The sequence below is a fragment of the Terrapene carolina genome, unplaced genomic scaffold, assembly GCF_002925995.2.
Source record: "Terrapene carolina triunguis isolate 2854851 unplaced genomic scaffold, T_m_triunguis-2.0 Scaffold88, whole genome shotgun sequence".
NCBI classification, from domain to species: domain Eukaryota; kingdom Metazoa; phylum Chordata; order Testudines; family Emydidae; genus Terrapene; species Terrapene triunguis.
Genome location: NW_020664439.1, coordinates 17,533,979 through 17,550,530, shown reverse-complemented (window position 1 = coordinate 17,550,530; position 16,552 = coordinate 17,533,979). Strand labels below are relative to the sequence as shown.

The 16,552-nt window shown below is 40.5% G+C and overlaps 1 protein-coding gene across 1 annotated transcript in view; it reads left to right on the top strand.

The window, feature by feature from the left end:
* DNER (delta/notch like EGF repeat containing) overlaps window positions 1-16,552 on the top strand; it is a 133,762-nt gene that overhangs the window by 54,880 nt on the left and 62,330 nt on the right. The window contains exons 3-4 of the mRNA XM_024210846.2: window positions 420-573; window positions 11,233-11,346. Of these exons, the coding sequence (XP_024066614.1) occupies window positions 420-573; window positions 11,233-11,346 (268 nt within the window). The remainder of the gene's footprint in view (window positions 1-419; window positions 574-11,232; window positions 11,347-16,552) is intronic.

Sequence of the window (16,552 nt, the reverse complement as noted above, 5' to 3'; positions counted from 1 at the left end):
GCATCCGAAGAAGTGGGTTGTAGCCCACGAAAGCTTATGCTCTAATAAATTTGTTAGTCTTTAAGGTGCCACAAGTACTCCTGTTCTTTTTGCGGATACAGACTAACACGGCTACTACTCTGAAACCTGTTATATACTACTGTTATATATAACTAGCTTGGATATCAGGGTTCTGATCCCAGTTTCAGATCCCAGCATTCTGATCTCATTACTCCATTGAAATTCCCACTAACATTGTTATGAGTTTTGCCCGAGTAAGGGGTGCAGGATCAGTATTTTAAGGGATAACTTTACAGAGATGTATTTTTTACAATGATGTGTTCCTAGCTGCTGTTTTTTAACCCTTGCTCAATGAAGTTAACAACTCAGAAATAAGCTTGGAAATCTCATAATAATGGACACATTATGTTTGTTTGTAGGCAATGTTTTTCTGCGACTGTGAGGATCAATATATGGGTGCTTTCTGTGAAGAATTTAACGCCTGTCAAAGCAGGCCCTGCCAGAACAATGGAACCTGCACTGATGTAACACAAAAACATGATGGGAAAAATTTCACCTGCACTTGCCCTACTGGTATGTTTTATATGGTGCTTTGAATAATATATATCTGTTTTAATAATCTGTGCATATCTTTTGCAATACAGTGCTTTCTATATCTTTAGCAAGAGGAAGAGAAGCAAGGGGGAAGATGATACAAGAACATAGGGGCTAGTGCTACAAAGACAGGGCTGGCACTGGTTTTTTTGCTGCCCCAAGCAAAAAAAAAAAAAAAAAATTGGGGCGGCCAGAACGGCAAAGCAAAAAAATTAAAAAAACCTGCGGCGTGGCCGGAACGGCAAAGCAGGAAAAAATAAAAAATAAAAAAAAACCTGCGGGGCGGCCGGAGCCAGGGTGCAGGGGGACTCCCTGCGCTGCAGACATGCCCCGGCTGGCGGGGGAGGGAGCGGGGAGAGAGAGAAGGGGGCCGGCCAGGGCTTCAGCGGGGCGCTCACCACGCAGCCCCGACTGCCTTGCTGCCTGTCCCAGTCAATGAAACTACTCACAGCTGTAAGAATTACACACAACAGGAAGTGTCTGCAGTTTGCTGCCTAAAACTGTCATGTTATTTGCTTTTTGGTACATCCTTGAAATTGTTCTCTTTTGAGTAACTAACTTTAAGTGGTAGACATTTTGCCTCTCAGACTAGTCAAATTGAAGATATTTCTATACAAACCGTGCAGCTGATGGATTGTTTATACAATTAATTTAAAATAAAATTTTGCAAAAATGTTATAAAAGGCAAAAAGCTTAATTGAGTAATTCATGGTTTGGCTAATGATCAAAATGTATGTGTTTTAAGTTGCTTTGAAATTGCTTTATGAGCATTTGTTTTTTAACACTTGATCAAATGAATATTGGCATCTTAATTAGAATTAAAATTAAACTAAATATGATGGTCATAGTTGAATGCCAGAGGGTAACTTCATATAATTACTGTTCTATGCTGGAGGAAAATCCTTTTTACAGAATTGGAATGATTGAAAATGTAATGCTTTCATGTCTGACATTTCAAAGGCACTAAGTTCATTGCATAGTTCTTAGACAAACCACTTCAATAGGCATTTTCCAAAATTCTTTTGATTAGTTTTAATAAAAAGCAGACTGGAATAAAATTAACAGCAACATTCAGTAGTTTATTTTCACTTCTTATAAACATTTTACCACACATTTTCAACTCTAGTATAGGAAATAGGAATGATCTGTTGGCTGTTAATATATCAGATTATTTTTTAGAGCACCTAATACTGAGAAGAATGAAAGTGAAATTGTCTGAAAAAGGAAGAGATAATAGAGGGGAAGGAGAGATTAGTATTAGAAGTGGTTAAAATTGGCTAGTTTTATAAAATGTAGGCTAAATTTTAAAGTCAGTGTTGTGGCGTAGAAGTATCTAAGGCCTGGTCTACACTAACCCCCCAAGTCGAAGTAAGGTACGCAACTTCAGCTACGTGAATAACGTAGCTGAAGTCGACATACCTTACTTCGAACTTACCGCGGTTCAGACGCAGTCCACACGCGGCAGGCAGGCTCCCCCGTCGACTCCGCGGTACTCCTCTCGTTGAGCTGGAGTACCACAGTCGACGGCGAGCACTTCCTGGTTCGATTTATCGCTTCCAGACCAGACGCGATAAATCAAACCAGGAAGTTCGATTTCCAGCCGCCGAACTAGCGGCTAAGTATAGACCAGCCCTAAGTGTAGAATTTAGCCCAGAAGTATCATCCATTGGAATTTTTGATACTATGGAATATATTCTGTAAATCCTCTAATCATGAAATTCCTTTTGTAGTCAATGGAAGTTCCACACATATAGTGCTTGCAGAATCAAGCCCCACAAATGTGCATAATATAGAAGTTAGTTCTGAAGATAGTTGAACCCTTATGATGAAAGTCAGATGGAATAATCAATAAATTGAACCAGGAGTAATAGATGATTCAAAGTGGCCTTACAGCCAGGGCTGACGAGGGGGGGGGAAGCCGGTACAAATTATTGGGGCCCGGCGGTCCGGAAGGGGGCCCGGGACCCGGCTTCCTCGGCTTCCCCCCCCCTCTCGTCGGCCCTGTTTAGCCGGTCCGCCCTTGCTGGGGGGCCCGAAAAGAATTTTTCACCGGGGCCCGAATCCGCTCTCGGCGGCCCTGCTTACAGCAGCACTGTTGGCCATAGAAGAATTGTCTCAGTGAAAGGGGATCTATCAGTGGTGTAGTGCAGGTATAGCACATCACTCTCCACCCTGCAATCTGTTCTGTTCATTCCCTCTGAAGCACCTGGCATTGGCCACTGTCGGAGACAGATGAACCTTTGGTCTGACCTAGTATGGCTGTTCTTATGTAATCAGAGTAGGGGAAATGAGCTGGGCATCTGTATGCCCCACTAATCCCAGGCTCTTCTACTGGCAACATGGGCTGTTGGCAGCCAGGTCAAGCTAGAGCAACCTTCTAACTACTCGAACTTATTCTAGGGTACCAATCCAAAAATTGCGGTATACAAAGATGTCTTAAGGTCAGAGCCAGTTCTAGGCACCAGCTTGGCAAGCAGGTGCTTGGGGTGGCCACTCCGGAGAGGGGCGGCAGGTCCATCTATTCGGCGGCAATTCGGCGGACGGTCCCTCACTCCTGCTCGGAGCGAAGGACCTCCCGCCGAAGTCCACCGCAGATCGCGATCGTGGCGGTTTTTTTTTGGGGGGGGGGGCTGCTTGGGGCTGCCAAAACCCTGGAGCCGGCCCTGCTTAAGGTAGCTATCTTTCCTCCCCACCCGTCATCACCTTGGCCACTACTCAGGATCTGTCCAATCATTTCAAATATTTAATAATGAGCTCCACTAAATCTGCTGCTTTTTATGCCTCTGGACTTCCAATCTCTCTCTCCCTTTGCTTAGTTTAACTATTTTGTATGTGCAGCCCCAAACTAATTTGCATATGGGCTTCATTTAATGACCTGGATTTATACTTAAACCATGCTGGAAATGAGATATGACCTCCCTATGCAAATATATTCTTCTCCATTATATTTCATAAATATACAGACGGATCCAACTGTCTTTTTTATGAGTAAGATATGTAAATATAGTTAAGTAATGCTTTAAATTCTATTAACGGCAAAGGACAGTTAAGAAGAGAAAGATTAGACTGGAACTGAACTAGAAATTGAGTGACTTGAAAAATCCTTACAGTTAAGGTCATAGTGGATGATATGTATTCAGAATTCATTGACCATAAAATTGTCCGTATCTCGGAGAAGACACTTGAAAATGTATTTTATACACTGTATAGGCATAAGCATATAAATAGCCTGAAATTCCTATTTAAAATTTAATGTTAGACTAAATTACCTTCATGTGATCTTATTTTGTAAATGGCAATTAGTAGTAATTCTTAAACAAAAATTAACTATTTATAAGGCAAAAAAAAAAAAAATCCAAATTCTGCTCCATGGATCCCACATTTTAGCGATGTTCAAACCTTGAGCCAAGTCCTTCAGTGGAACTACTTGTTTGAGTAGTGGTTTGTGCTAGAAAGGTTCAGAGATTTGCTGTGGCTGGGCTTGTAGAAGTATCCAAAAATTCATATATTTACCCAAAACTTGCCTGAAATTGGGCCTGATCATATCATCCATTCACCCAGTCAAACTTCCCATTGAAATGTAATCCTCTAACCTTAATCTAAATCTTTTTCACTGCGATACTGAATAGCAAAGCTCACAAGACAGTTTCTATATGAGATTTCTATTATATCCTGGTTATATTCTATTCTATATATATATATATATATATATATATATATATAATTATATCCATAGTTGGGCTATGTTTCAAATAATGTGTGTTTCATACTACTTGTGATATTTCTGATCCCAGACAAAACTAAGAAGTTCAGAAACTGATTTTTTTTTTTTTATAAAGTTAGCCAAATGTCATAGATTCTTTCTCTGGCTGATCACCACTCTTCCCTGCCCCCCCCCCCCCCCCCAAACCCCCCCCGAAGAAAAGTATCTTTGGTTCTGAATTTTGGAGAAGGTTTTAGGTCAATTTTTATTTAATCCAACCCATTTCACCCATCATTTAGTATGTGAAAATTTTGAAGTGAGTGAAAGAATGAAAAAGTGGCAAACTGGATAGGCACAGATTTTGGAAATATTGATGACTTATGTTATTGAATATCTTATTTGTGGATTTAAAAAAAAATCTGTGATGGAAGTGACCTAATCATCTTCCACATATGACTATACACCTGTACCCTGATATAACGCGACCCGATATAACACGAATTCGGATATAACGCGGTAAAGCAGTGCTCCGGAGGGGCGGGGCTGCGCACTCCGGCAGGTCAAAGCAAGTTCGATATAATGCGGTTTCACCTATAATGCAGTAAGATTTTTTGGCTCCCGAGGACAGCATTATATCGGGGTAGAGGTGTATTTGAGAAAGATGCGTGCTTGCTATATCATCATATATAATGAAAAAGTATTTTATTGTCCCAGGACATTAGTCCAGAATTTGGGGAAAGTGAGAGATGCTGCATTATCAGTATGTTTTTTTCCCCAATAGAACACTTTCCCCCATGTAATCCACTACCCCTTCCTACACACTAGTTGCTACATTTGCTCTTATGAATTCTGCTATTGTCATGAGGGCTAATACATCTTCCTTTGCCAAGAGGGACATTGTGCATCTAGCTCCCATGGAGTGACAGAAAGATACATATGGCACATCTTCACGTGAGATCCCAAAGATCATTGCTACTAGGGCCGTTTGAAATTTTTTTGACAGAACTCTTTTTGGTCAAAAAATGCCACTTTATCAAAATGTTCCACAGAAATGTATTTGTTTTGTCAAAAATTTCATCTGGAGGTTTTCCAGTCCAGTACAGAATTTGTGGTAAAAATGAGGGGAGAGAGACTGATTCACTGAGCCCAGGAGCTGGGATTTGGACCTGGATCCTCCCGCATTCCAGATGAATGCCTGACCACCAGGCTATTCTGGGATATGGGGCTCTCTCTCATGTTCTTTTCATGAGGAATTTCAGAAGGTCTGAATTTTGTTCCACCTCAGAATTTTTCACCAAATTGCACTGTTGTTTTCTGCCCAGCCCTAAATGATGCTTGTCTGATATTCTCAGCTCATGTGTTGGAGAGTGAAACTCCATTTCTTAGGTTTTTTGTAGTCTCACTTTATAATATCATCTGTGTCAACAAGACAAACATTTGTATTCTTAGGTGTATTTATTTTACCACAGAATCAATATATACATATAATGAGCCAGATTGTTAATTGCTCTGCACAAGGATTGGGAGAGGAAGTAAGAACCTTCTCTGAGTACAGTGCGTACATAAGGTTAGCAGAGACAGCAGTGCTAACCTCCCTATAAAGAGAGGGGAGGACAAGACTAGGCTGAAGCTAAGCCAGCACGGGGTAGCACATGCAATATATACCCTTTCAAAAGATGTAGTAGGAGCCCTGCGGTCTGCAGTCCCCAGACATTCTTGAGTCATTTTCAAGAGCCAGATATTTAAAGGATTTTAGTCACTTAAAGATTCAGATAGGCACCAAGTGGCATTTTCAAAAGTTCTCAAACACCTAACTCCCATTGAAATCAGTGGGAAATCAATGGGAGTTGGTGTGATTTTCAAAGGTGTCTATCTGCATCTTTAGGTGCCAAAGCACCTTTTAAACATTTGGCCCTTAATGTCTCCCAAGACTCCTACTGGGGCAAGGCACCTTTGCTCCCCCTTTACCGTCAGGCAGTGGCTGAACAGCCAAAATCTAGCCCCAGAACTTTTCAAGTCTCCATTATTTCTAAATCCCTGTGACTAAAAATATACATATTAGAAGCAGCACTTTCTACTGCTTCCTTAACCTGAGTGTTAACCCAACCATGAGAAGTTTTAATGAAACCGTCAAGTTCTATGTATTATGGTAAAGAAACTACTTACATGCCAGTTTCTGAACAAAAAAATACGTATTTCCAATCCATTAATTTTGACCCATGAGAGTGAATATATATTTTATTTTAAACTTTGATTTTTACCTATTTTTCATAAAAACGTACTTCCATAAAATCGTATATTAGACTCTGTGATGCACTTTAAGCCATTTTCAGTTCAATTCTCTAATGCTATGGTGCCCTTCTGGTTGTGGTGGAGCAGGGACTTAATCCAGGTTTCTCAAATCCTAGGCTAGCACGTTAGCCACTGGATTATTCTGCCTTCTCTGCACTGAGGTGGGACATTCGTACCATACATCAGCGTTTGAAATTCATTTGTCGTAAGGGATGCCCTAACAATTTTTATAGTAGGGGTGCTGAAAGCTATTGAACCAAACTGTAAACCCTGTATATAATGGAAATCCCTTCAAGCCAGCACACCTAGTTCCAGCACCTATGTTTGTCATTTTGATTCACCACAACAATAATCCAAAATGGACTGTTGCTGAATGAATGGGATTGTTCTGTAGATATTCAACGTCTCTTAGGGTACAGTATGCATGCTTTTTACAGAAAGGAGTATTGCATTATATTGCATTTGCCTCTAATGGGCTGAAAATGGGGTTGGGGAAGGATAAAAAGACACTTCTGTAGAGCATTTCTAACATCATAAATCAAAATTCTGTTCCTATTGAAGTCAGTGGGAACATTGCCATTGATTTCATTAGTACCAAGGCTGGGTCCATAAATATGACAATTCAGTCTTACTTAATTTTTCTTACCCTGCCTTGTTGTTGTTGTTGTTTCATGTTTTCCAAGATTTTTCATTTCACTCTGCTTCTTTTCTTGGATTTACACCTCTCTCATTCTTAGGCTCACACATTCTCTTCGGGGCAAATTCAGCTATAGGGTAAGTGGGTTCAATTCCATTGAAGCCAGTGGAGTCGGACTCATTTGTGCCATTGAAGAATTTAGCCCTATTTCTTCAGACATTAAAATGTGTTGGGTTTGGCTTTTTCTGTGGTTTTTTTTTTTCTTGAAAATTTCTGCTTTTATTTTCTGAAACCTACTGTTTTTGTAGTAATTGGAATGACTGTCACTGCTTGTTTCATCTTAGGGTACATCTACACTTACCGGAGGGTCCGGTGGCAGGCAATCGATTTTCTGGGATCGACTTATCGCGTCTAGTGAAGACGCGATAAAATCGATCCCTGATCGCTCTGCCGTTGACTCCGGAAATCCACCACGGCAAGAGGCGGCAGCAGAGTCGACGGCAGCGCGGCAGCGGTCGACTTTCCCCCGTCCTCACAGCCAGGTAAGTCGACCTAAAATACGCAACTTCAGCTACGGTATTCACGTAGCTGAAGTTGCGTATCTTAGGTCGGACCCCCGCTGTAGTGTAGACCTAGCCTTAATGTTCACTAGATTTTCTATTAGAACATATGTCAGTATATCCAGAAATGAAAAGTAGAAACTGGTGGTGGTCATGTTATTTCTTTTAGAAAAGATTCCAACAGATTCCCTTCACTGCATATTAGAAGCTAGTAGAGGAAATGGAAAAGAAAAATAGAATATACTATACACTCCTTATTTTTGAAAGCGTTCAGCACCCACAGTATCTGTGAAGTACCATGTTGCCATAACCTTGCTACAAGAAAATGATACAGAGATTTGTAACTGCACAAAATGTACAGGAACAAAGATTCTTAAAATGTATCTGACTGACATGCTGCTTTTTTGTAGTATGACTCATTTAGGAAACTGTTAATTTGCAGCACTCAGTATTGGCTATTAAAGACCAAAAGTATATTTTCTTTCTTTAGAGGAATACATGCAATATAGTTGTTAATTAGATGGAATATATTTGTTTTCATAAAGCAGACAATAAAATGTCATCTTTATGGTGTGATTTGTTCCAGGTTATTATGACAGTCACAGCAAATCCAGCTGATTATTTTAGCAAGTTGCAGAGCCATGCAATTACATGTCCCTCATTTGACTAAAGTTTTTACAATCACACAGTGAATTCCAGTGTAATTTTTATTTTCACAGACTTACACTTCTGAAGATGGGCATAACTGAAAATGAAGTAAGCATATTCAGTATTGCACTATGCTTCAGAAAAATAATCCTATGAACATGAGAGAGAACTTGAAATACTAAAATACGTATATCGAAAGCAAATTACTTGGCTAACAGTGTTCTGCGGTTCCTTGTGCTTGTTGTCTTTTTGTAAGTGTTATGTTCATTAAGTGCTCTTCGCCATTGGCAGTCATGGATACTGAAATCTACTGGTCATCCACAGTATGGGCATGGTAACAAACAGTTGACAGTGCAAGCTTCCTCTCACTGCTCTGCTGTGTAACCCAGCCCTGAACTAGAAGGACCACCTATGGGAGATTCCTTAGTTTCTTTGTTGAACTTAGATGCCAGTTGTGGTGTTAATGCAGATACAACAGAGTTATTCTGGATTCATGCTGGAGAAAGTAGGAACAGAATTTGGCTCATGGTACCATGTAAAAATGCAAAGAAAACACAGAGAAGAGGGAAATCTTATCTGGTGTAGAATTCTAGCAGTTATACACCTTTGGGCCAAATTCAATGCTGACTTACCCTTAAAATTACATCAACAGGCTTGAATAGGTGTAATTCTGCCCAGTAGGCTTTTAAATGGTAAACACTTTATAAAAAATGATTCAATCAATAACTAAGGAATATCTTTTCTGCATGAGGAAAACAGTCCAAGCAGGTCCTATTAGAATTCCTGATGCTAGTTCCAAAATTACACACCATGTTATTAGTACCTGTGCCTAGAAACATAATTATAAAGAGAGATGACAGAGAACGGCCCATATGTGGGGGATTCAGGTGCCTTGACTATGTTCAAGAATTAGATTTATGATTGAGTATATATATATTTTTAAGAATCTTTAAATGTTTGATAGGAAAAATAGAAAAGAAAGTATGTTGTGTTTGATAAGACTGTATTACTTAATGCTAATCTAACTCTCAAATTACAGAGAGGCCCAAATCATGAAGCTCGTATCTGGAAACAGATTCAGATCTGAACTTCTCCAAAGTTCATTGATATTCACATTTAGTGCTCTGGGTAGGCCCAATAAACAAAGTTCTAATCCAGATCTGGATTTGAAATTCTCTAGAGTCTTAACATACAATGGTTTGGTTTTTCCCAGTAATAGCGAAATGCCTGTGTAGAAGGTGAGGTGAAATACACACTTGGTTCTATATCCACGTCCCTAGAGTTCAGGGAACTTTAACTATGCTGTTCTGGTTTAGACCCATTGGTACCTCAATTATTTAAATATATTTTATTATATGTATATGTACTTATTCTCATATGATAACAATGATTAATCCTGAGCACTTTTCAACTGTAGATCTCAGATCACTTTACAGATATGGGCAAGCATTTTACAGATGGAGAAACTGAAACACAAGACCGCTTAAGTGACTTGCCTAATGTCAAAACACCAAGTCAGTGGTAGAAGGGGGATTAGAACTCTGTCTCCTGATTCACAGTCTTATGCTCTAGACATTAGACTACACTTCCTCCCCCCAGTCTGTGGTAAACTGAAGACCACATATTGCCCTAGATCAATACACAAAATTCCATTTGACATAACTGGGAATTGTACAGTTTTACAAAGATATAATTTTTTTTTACCAATTAACTTTAAGTATTTCATTGGGATCATACTTGGTAACAACCAGGTGTGTAACATGCAGTACTTTTTCTCTTTACACACAAATCCCTAGATAAATAGTAGAACAAAAGAAATAATTTTAAACATAGAATGAGAAACGTGTGGTACTTGTGATAGGATTTGAGTTTGGAGTATTTCGTTACTTAGATTGTTATTTCAATGTTTGTTCATTATTCTGAACCTACTATAAGGTCTTCCAGCATATGAGAAAAAGCAAGCTAACAATCAATTGGCATTATAGATATATCTACACCGTGGGGTAACATGCACTAATGTGTTCTGAATTAATTGGTCCATGGAGACCCTGCTGGTGCATTCTAAAAGTTCCCTAATGCACGTTAATGTAATACTATTTCAAACAACACTAGATTAAAGCTCACTAGGGAACTTTTAGTGCGTACCAGCAGGGTCTACACAGACCAATTAATGTGCAATACTTTAGCACACATTTTAGAAATCACACCCTTATAATGCACATTGCCTCACTGTGTAGACGCACCATACACTGAACTTGCAATCTGTCAATCTTTGAGGAGCTTGTTTTTGGCAGAATTTACAACTGTGGTGATTGTGTCCCCACATCTCTCACTTAAAATAAACAATCCTCTCTGAGGCTCAGAAGTAGGAACAAATGACAGTCATTCAGCATATGCACAAATAATTCAGAATGACTAGTCTTGTTTAAAGTCTCCCTAGAGGTTTTTGTGTTCAGAATCAAAATAAAATAGAAATTTATTTGAAGTTCTTTGTGGTTGCACAACCCCATACACACTAATTCAGTCAGAATATTGCTATTGGTAAAATACAATTTGATAGTATCACTATATTTGAATTTTGATCTATGTTGCTGGAACCAAGTTCAGATTCTTATTAATTGAATGTTTTAATGAAAAATTGAATATTGAGAGACTGTCATGAATACTGTTTCTCATCTCTGGGGGGGTAATATTATTCAAAGAAACTAACTTACTGCTATTTAAATGGTATAATGGCAAATTTTGTAATAAAACTTTAATTTCTCTTCACTTCCTAAAACTTTTGAATCATGATATAGGTTACACTGGAGAACTATGTCAGTCAGAGATTGATCACTGCAGCCAAGAGCCATGCAGAAATGGTGGTACCTGCTTTTCCAATATCAGTGGATTCAGTTGTCAATGTCCAGAAGGTAAATAGAAACAATTTCTCATTTTAAATCATACCTCTTATCAGCATTAACAAAGTTGGTTTTATATGGGATATATTACGATGCTGTAACTTTTTAGTTTAATGAACATATATTGGAAGCTCTACCTGACAAGACATCAACTTAAGTGCATAGAATTCCAAATTAGAAATCTTTGCATTACCATTTTTAATGATGTCCAAACCACATTTAAGTTTCAGTGTATATGTTGAACAAAAGTATTTTCCATGTTCTTTTAATCTCTCCTATCTGGAAATCAGGCTAGAGCTCTCATGAGAAAAGGACATAAGAATCTTACAAAATGTACAGTTGTTCCTGATTTTTGTCTTGTTCAGAAAAAGCAAAAGAAAAGCCAGCCTCTCATGTTATTTTGATATATCTGCTTCTGTTCCTAGATAAAATAGAAAGTTTATAGGAGTACACTTTTTAGTCAACTGAACATTTTTCAAACCTCTGAAAAGATTTGATCCATTCTGTTTTTATTTGAACTGGTTTCTCTCTCACTATATGAAATCCTTGAAATCATTTTCATCAGTAAACACTGTAAATGTTAACTCTAAGTAATGAGGACATTGTGACGTTGAAAGCATATCCTTTGTATAACATCATGCTACCTGCAGTGGCTGGTTGCATAAATTATCAGTAGTGAAAGCTTCCAGTTACAAAGTTTTCTATTAGTCATCAGTACCAAACGATAGTTAAGGTTGTTGTCCAGAGCTAATATTTCCTCTCCCAATTCACCTATAGTTGTTGTTTTTTATTCTTCCAACGCTATCTTTTATACAGTTGAGTTTACTTTTAGGTAGAAGTCTTGTTTATAATTAATAATTGCTTCTCTTGAAGAAATATGAACCTGCTTAACTTAAGGGTTATTTATAATTGCTTCAGACTGGCTTTTCTCTTTCTCTGGAGTCAGTTGCTCTAATGAGTGACCCACTTAACAGCTGTGTTGAATTAACATTATGTCAGCAGTCTAAACCTTGCATTTTAGAAGAATTTTGAAAATTGTTTGTTTGTTGTATAAATAGTATCAGAATTCAGTGAGACAATCATAAGATGTTGGGACGTAGCCAAATGTAGCTTGATTTTCTAATGAAATTTGTTCAAGTATCGTATATAATTAGCTTTCTTATCAATAAGAACAGTAATTATGAAAAATACCTATTGGTTAGATAATTTTTGCCAGTTTTGGAGGTGATATTTATTCGTGTGTATAATATAACTAAATACATGCTAATACTGACCAATTAGCAGTCCTGGGTCAGTTCCTTAGCACAGATCGGGTGATACTCCCCAAAGCTCTTGAAAGTTTTGTCCCCTTGGAGCCACTATCCACCTATGTGGTGGGGGCTATCGCACTGTCTCAGCCCCTTGCTGGAGGCATCGTCATCCTGACATCCCCTGCTTAAGGAAAATCCACTTGGGCTGGGCCACCAGTGAGATTTAGTCATCTTGGAGGTGACACAGGCCAATAGGGAGACAGCAAACCAGATAAGAAGGCTTGCCTGCTTCCTCTGAGTAGTCTGTCCCAGTTTCACCCAGCAATGGAGGAGCTCTTCTGTGCTAACCCAGCACTCCAAGGCCAGTTTGGATCCTCGGCTTAAAAACGCTGCAGTGAAGCATCTGCCTTTTTACATTTGTTTGTTTAAAGGCACGGACAACCAGATTATGTAACCGTTTAAAGATGGTATGCTGAATTTACGGCACACCGCCTTACTTGGGATTAGCTGTCACACCTTGTAAATGGAAGCAGGGAGTGCCTGCAATGCCACACCCCAACACAAGCAGGTGGAACAGTGGTGTGTGGAACCACTTACACCACACATGTTTTGTACTGACCCCCCTTGAGCTTAACTGTTGCCCTTGCAATGTCCCAAAAATCCCTGCAGGAATCTGTGCCTCTCCAGCTGAACTTTCTCCTTTCAGCCTCAGTGGGTTTGGATATCTTTGTGCTGTGTCCACCTGATGCTGCAGTCAGGTCTGCTTCTTTTCATCTTAATTATTATTTCTGCAGCTCTTTCTCTGCCACTAGCCCAGGAACATCATTGACAACTATTCTCCAGCTGCCAAAGAACTTGAAACAACTTTGATACGATGGCCTGTGTTTTATTTTGAGTACGAAGTTCTTTGATGTAGTTTTTAGCACTTTGCCATTTTTGCTCAGTGCTTTGTTGTTTTTCTTTTTGGCACTTGGATGCAATTTTCTGTGGCATTTTTTGCTTTGGTACCTCACCTTCTTGCTTTGCATCTCTGATGAAGCCCTTTGCTCCTATTCAGCGCCAGTCTTTCTGTTTTGTAGCAGCTTCGAGGAATGTCTGTGCTGCATGGACATTATTAATGGATATTCACATTTTCTGGATCACTTCTGTGAGGGGATGTCAGATCTAATTTCATGTCACCCAGGGTACTCAAGTATTTCAGAGAATCACTCTGCTCCCTTCTGAAGGGACCTCTGCCCACAAAGAAACCCCCATAAACCTGGCAAGAGGCCAGCCTAGGGTGCTTTGAAGGAGAGTTACTTGAAGCCTAAATCTGAGTTCCCTTTGGGCACTGGGTACCTCTGCTGCTGTTGGCACTGCTTGCATTGGTGCAGACCCAAATTTTCTCCAAGTCCAACAGTGTAGCTTTATCACCAAGGCAGGGGACTGAGTGGTGCACCTAGTCCATGATGCCCTAGGCATCTCAGCACTGAAGTCTCTGGTACTGAGTACCACCTCATTTGGCCAAACATTAAAAAGGACTCCAGGCATCTACACATCACTCTGTTGCAGTGTGTGTGCGGTGACTTTGTCAAGTCCTTCCCAGTCATCCTCCAGGTTGACTTGAAGGGTGCAATGATCTGTCAGACCCGATGTGAAAGATTATTAGAGCTCTAAATGCAATTAAAGTCCTTTTTGTACCAAGATTGACACCCACAAACCAGGAAGTCAGTTCAGAGAGCACATGAACATAAGTCTTGTCCCCAGCAACCCTGACATCTCATATGCCAAAGATCTTGGCACAAATGATATTGAAGCCTGTTAAAACTTCCCCATTAGCTCCTCTCTTTTCTAGCATGTTTGTGGATTTAAGATGAGTAAATAATAGGAAATATTGGAGAATTTTAGGCTTTGGACCTTCAGGAAAGGGACACTTTCTGTTAAAGGCCTCAGTTTGTGGATGAGTGACTTGTGTGTTGTCTTTTTCAAAAGTTATTTTTATGGTTCATCAGAGACTATATGATATGCTCAGATATACAGATAAAACTTTTAGAGCAAGTGATTTGTGCACTGGGATTTGGGTTGGTCCAGGCTAGCATCCAGATTTAAATAACTATGGGGAAACATTACTTTATGATTATATAAAGAATATGCATATATTACCATAGAGAACATGCACATACTCTTGAAGGCAGAGTGAGTTGAGCTGAAATGAACAGAAACACCATTCCTATTCTCATGCTGAACATCTAATGCACTAGTAAGTTTCTGTTGTTTTATTTTAGTATCAAAAGATATTAGCATTTATTTTCCTAATAAAGAATTAGAATAAACGTGATTCAGTTTTTCTATAGGAGCAAAAACAAATATTTACGGTACATCAAATATTTTCTTACTGTAATTTTAGCCAATGTAATTAGTATCAGACAGATTTCTACTGCATGTCTAATACAGTAAGTACAGCACAGCACATTGACCTCCCTTAAAAATAAGCCACACTATAGATGACATTATTTTTATTAATGTTTCTGAATAACTTACTACTTGTAGCCATTGTATAGAATCAGGATGGAATTGGTTGAGGATCTGCTACTTTCATTGTGTGTTTACTCTATTTGTTATACTTGCTGCTACTGCTATGGATTATAGCACAGTTGGCCAAACCACGGCTCGTGAGCCACATGTGGGTCTTTCACAGTTAAAGTGCGGCTCATGGAGTCACCCATGCCCTTCCCCCATTCTCCACCTACCAGATTGGTGGTGTGGAGCTTGGGGCTTCTGCCTTGCGGTGGGATGGTGGGGCTAGGGGCTTCTGCCAGAGACGACTGGTGACTGCTGAGACTGGGGGGGGGGCACAATTTAAAGGTTTGCCTCCCTACCCCTCCCAACAGCTTGAGTCATGCCCCACCAGGCATGTACCCCCCCCCCCCCGCTTACCCTCAGTGGCCCCTCCCTGCAGCTCCCAGGTGTTACTCTTTGTGGAGAGGCAGCTGCAAACAGCTGGGAGCTGCAGGGAGGGGGCACTACATTAGCTTTGCAGGGAGAGGCAGCAGCAAAAGCAGCGGCTCTCCCTGCAGCTCCCAGCTATTTGCTGCTGGCTCTCCCCATGGCCGCAGCTCCCAACTTGCCAGCTCCAGCAGCTGCTTGCAGGGAGGGGGCCTGGCAGCACCATGTGACCGAGCGGGGCCAGAAAACCCTGGAAAAAATCGGGGGGAGGCATGTGACCCCATGTGTACCCCTCACGCATCACCTCTGGCCAGCAGGGATGGGGGTCTTGGCGCTTCAGCCCCATGGGAGGCATCTGCCAAGGCTTGGGACTTCAGCAGGAACAGGGCTGTCGCCCCGAGCCCTGGCAGGTGCCTCCCGCAAGGCTGAAGCCCCGAGCCTCAGCAGGTGCTCTCCATCTCTCAAACTTCTGAACACTCTTGTTATTGTTATATGCGGCTCAGAGGGTCAGTAAGTTTGGCCATCCCTGGATTATCGATTGGAGCACAAACATTTTCCCTTTTTCCAAAAAACCATTGCTGTTTAATTTCATCACACTGCACCATGTTGTCATTAGAATCAATCAGTGTGCAGAGCTAGATTGCCCCTTCAAGCAGAAAAACCATTGGAAGGGGACCCCAGCGGGCAGGCAGAAAACTGCACTGTATTCACCCCTCTGTGTTCCCTAGAGCCATCCCCTCTAGTGAAGAGAGGTTTCTGGGACTACACATCTAGCCTCCTAATGCTTTTTATGTAAGGTATTCTCTGGGCAAAACACCTCCAAACTTGCAGAATTAGGTGCTGTCCTTCATGTATGGTTGCCCCCGTATGTGGCTTTGCTGGTCCCCTTCCCTCAGATGCACAGCTGCTGCTGCAGTAATGTTGGTGTCGAGTATCCATCTTTCCTAATTTTGTCCCCACCACAAGGAAGGGAGAATGCTGCTGCAGAGGTCGCATCTGGTCCCTTCTGCAAAGGCAGAGGCAGTTGTAGTGGGATAGAGTAT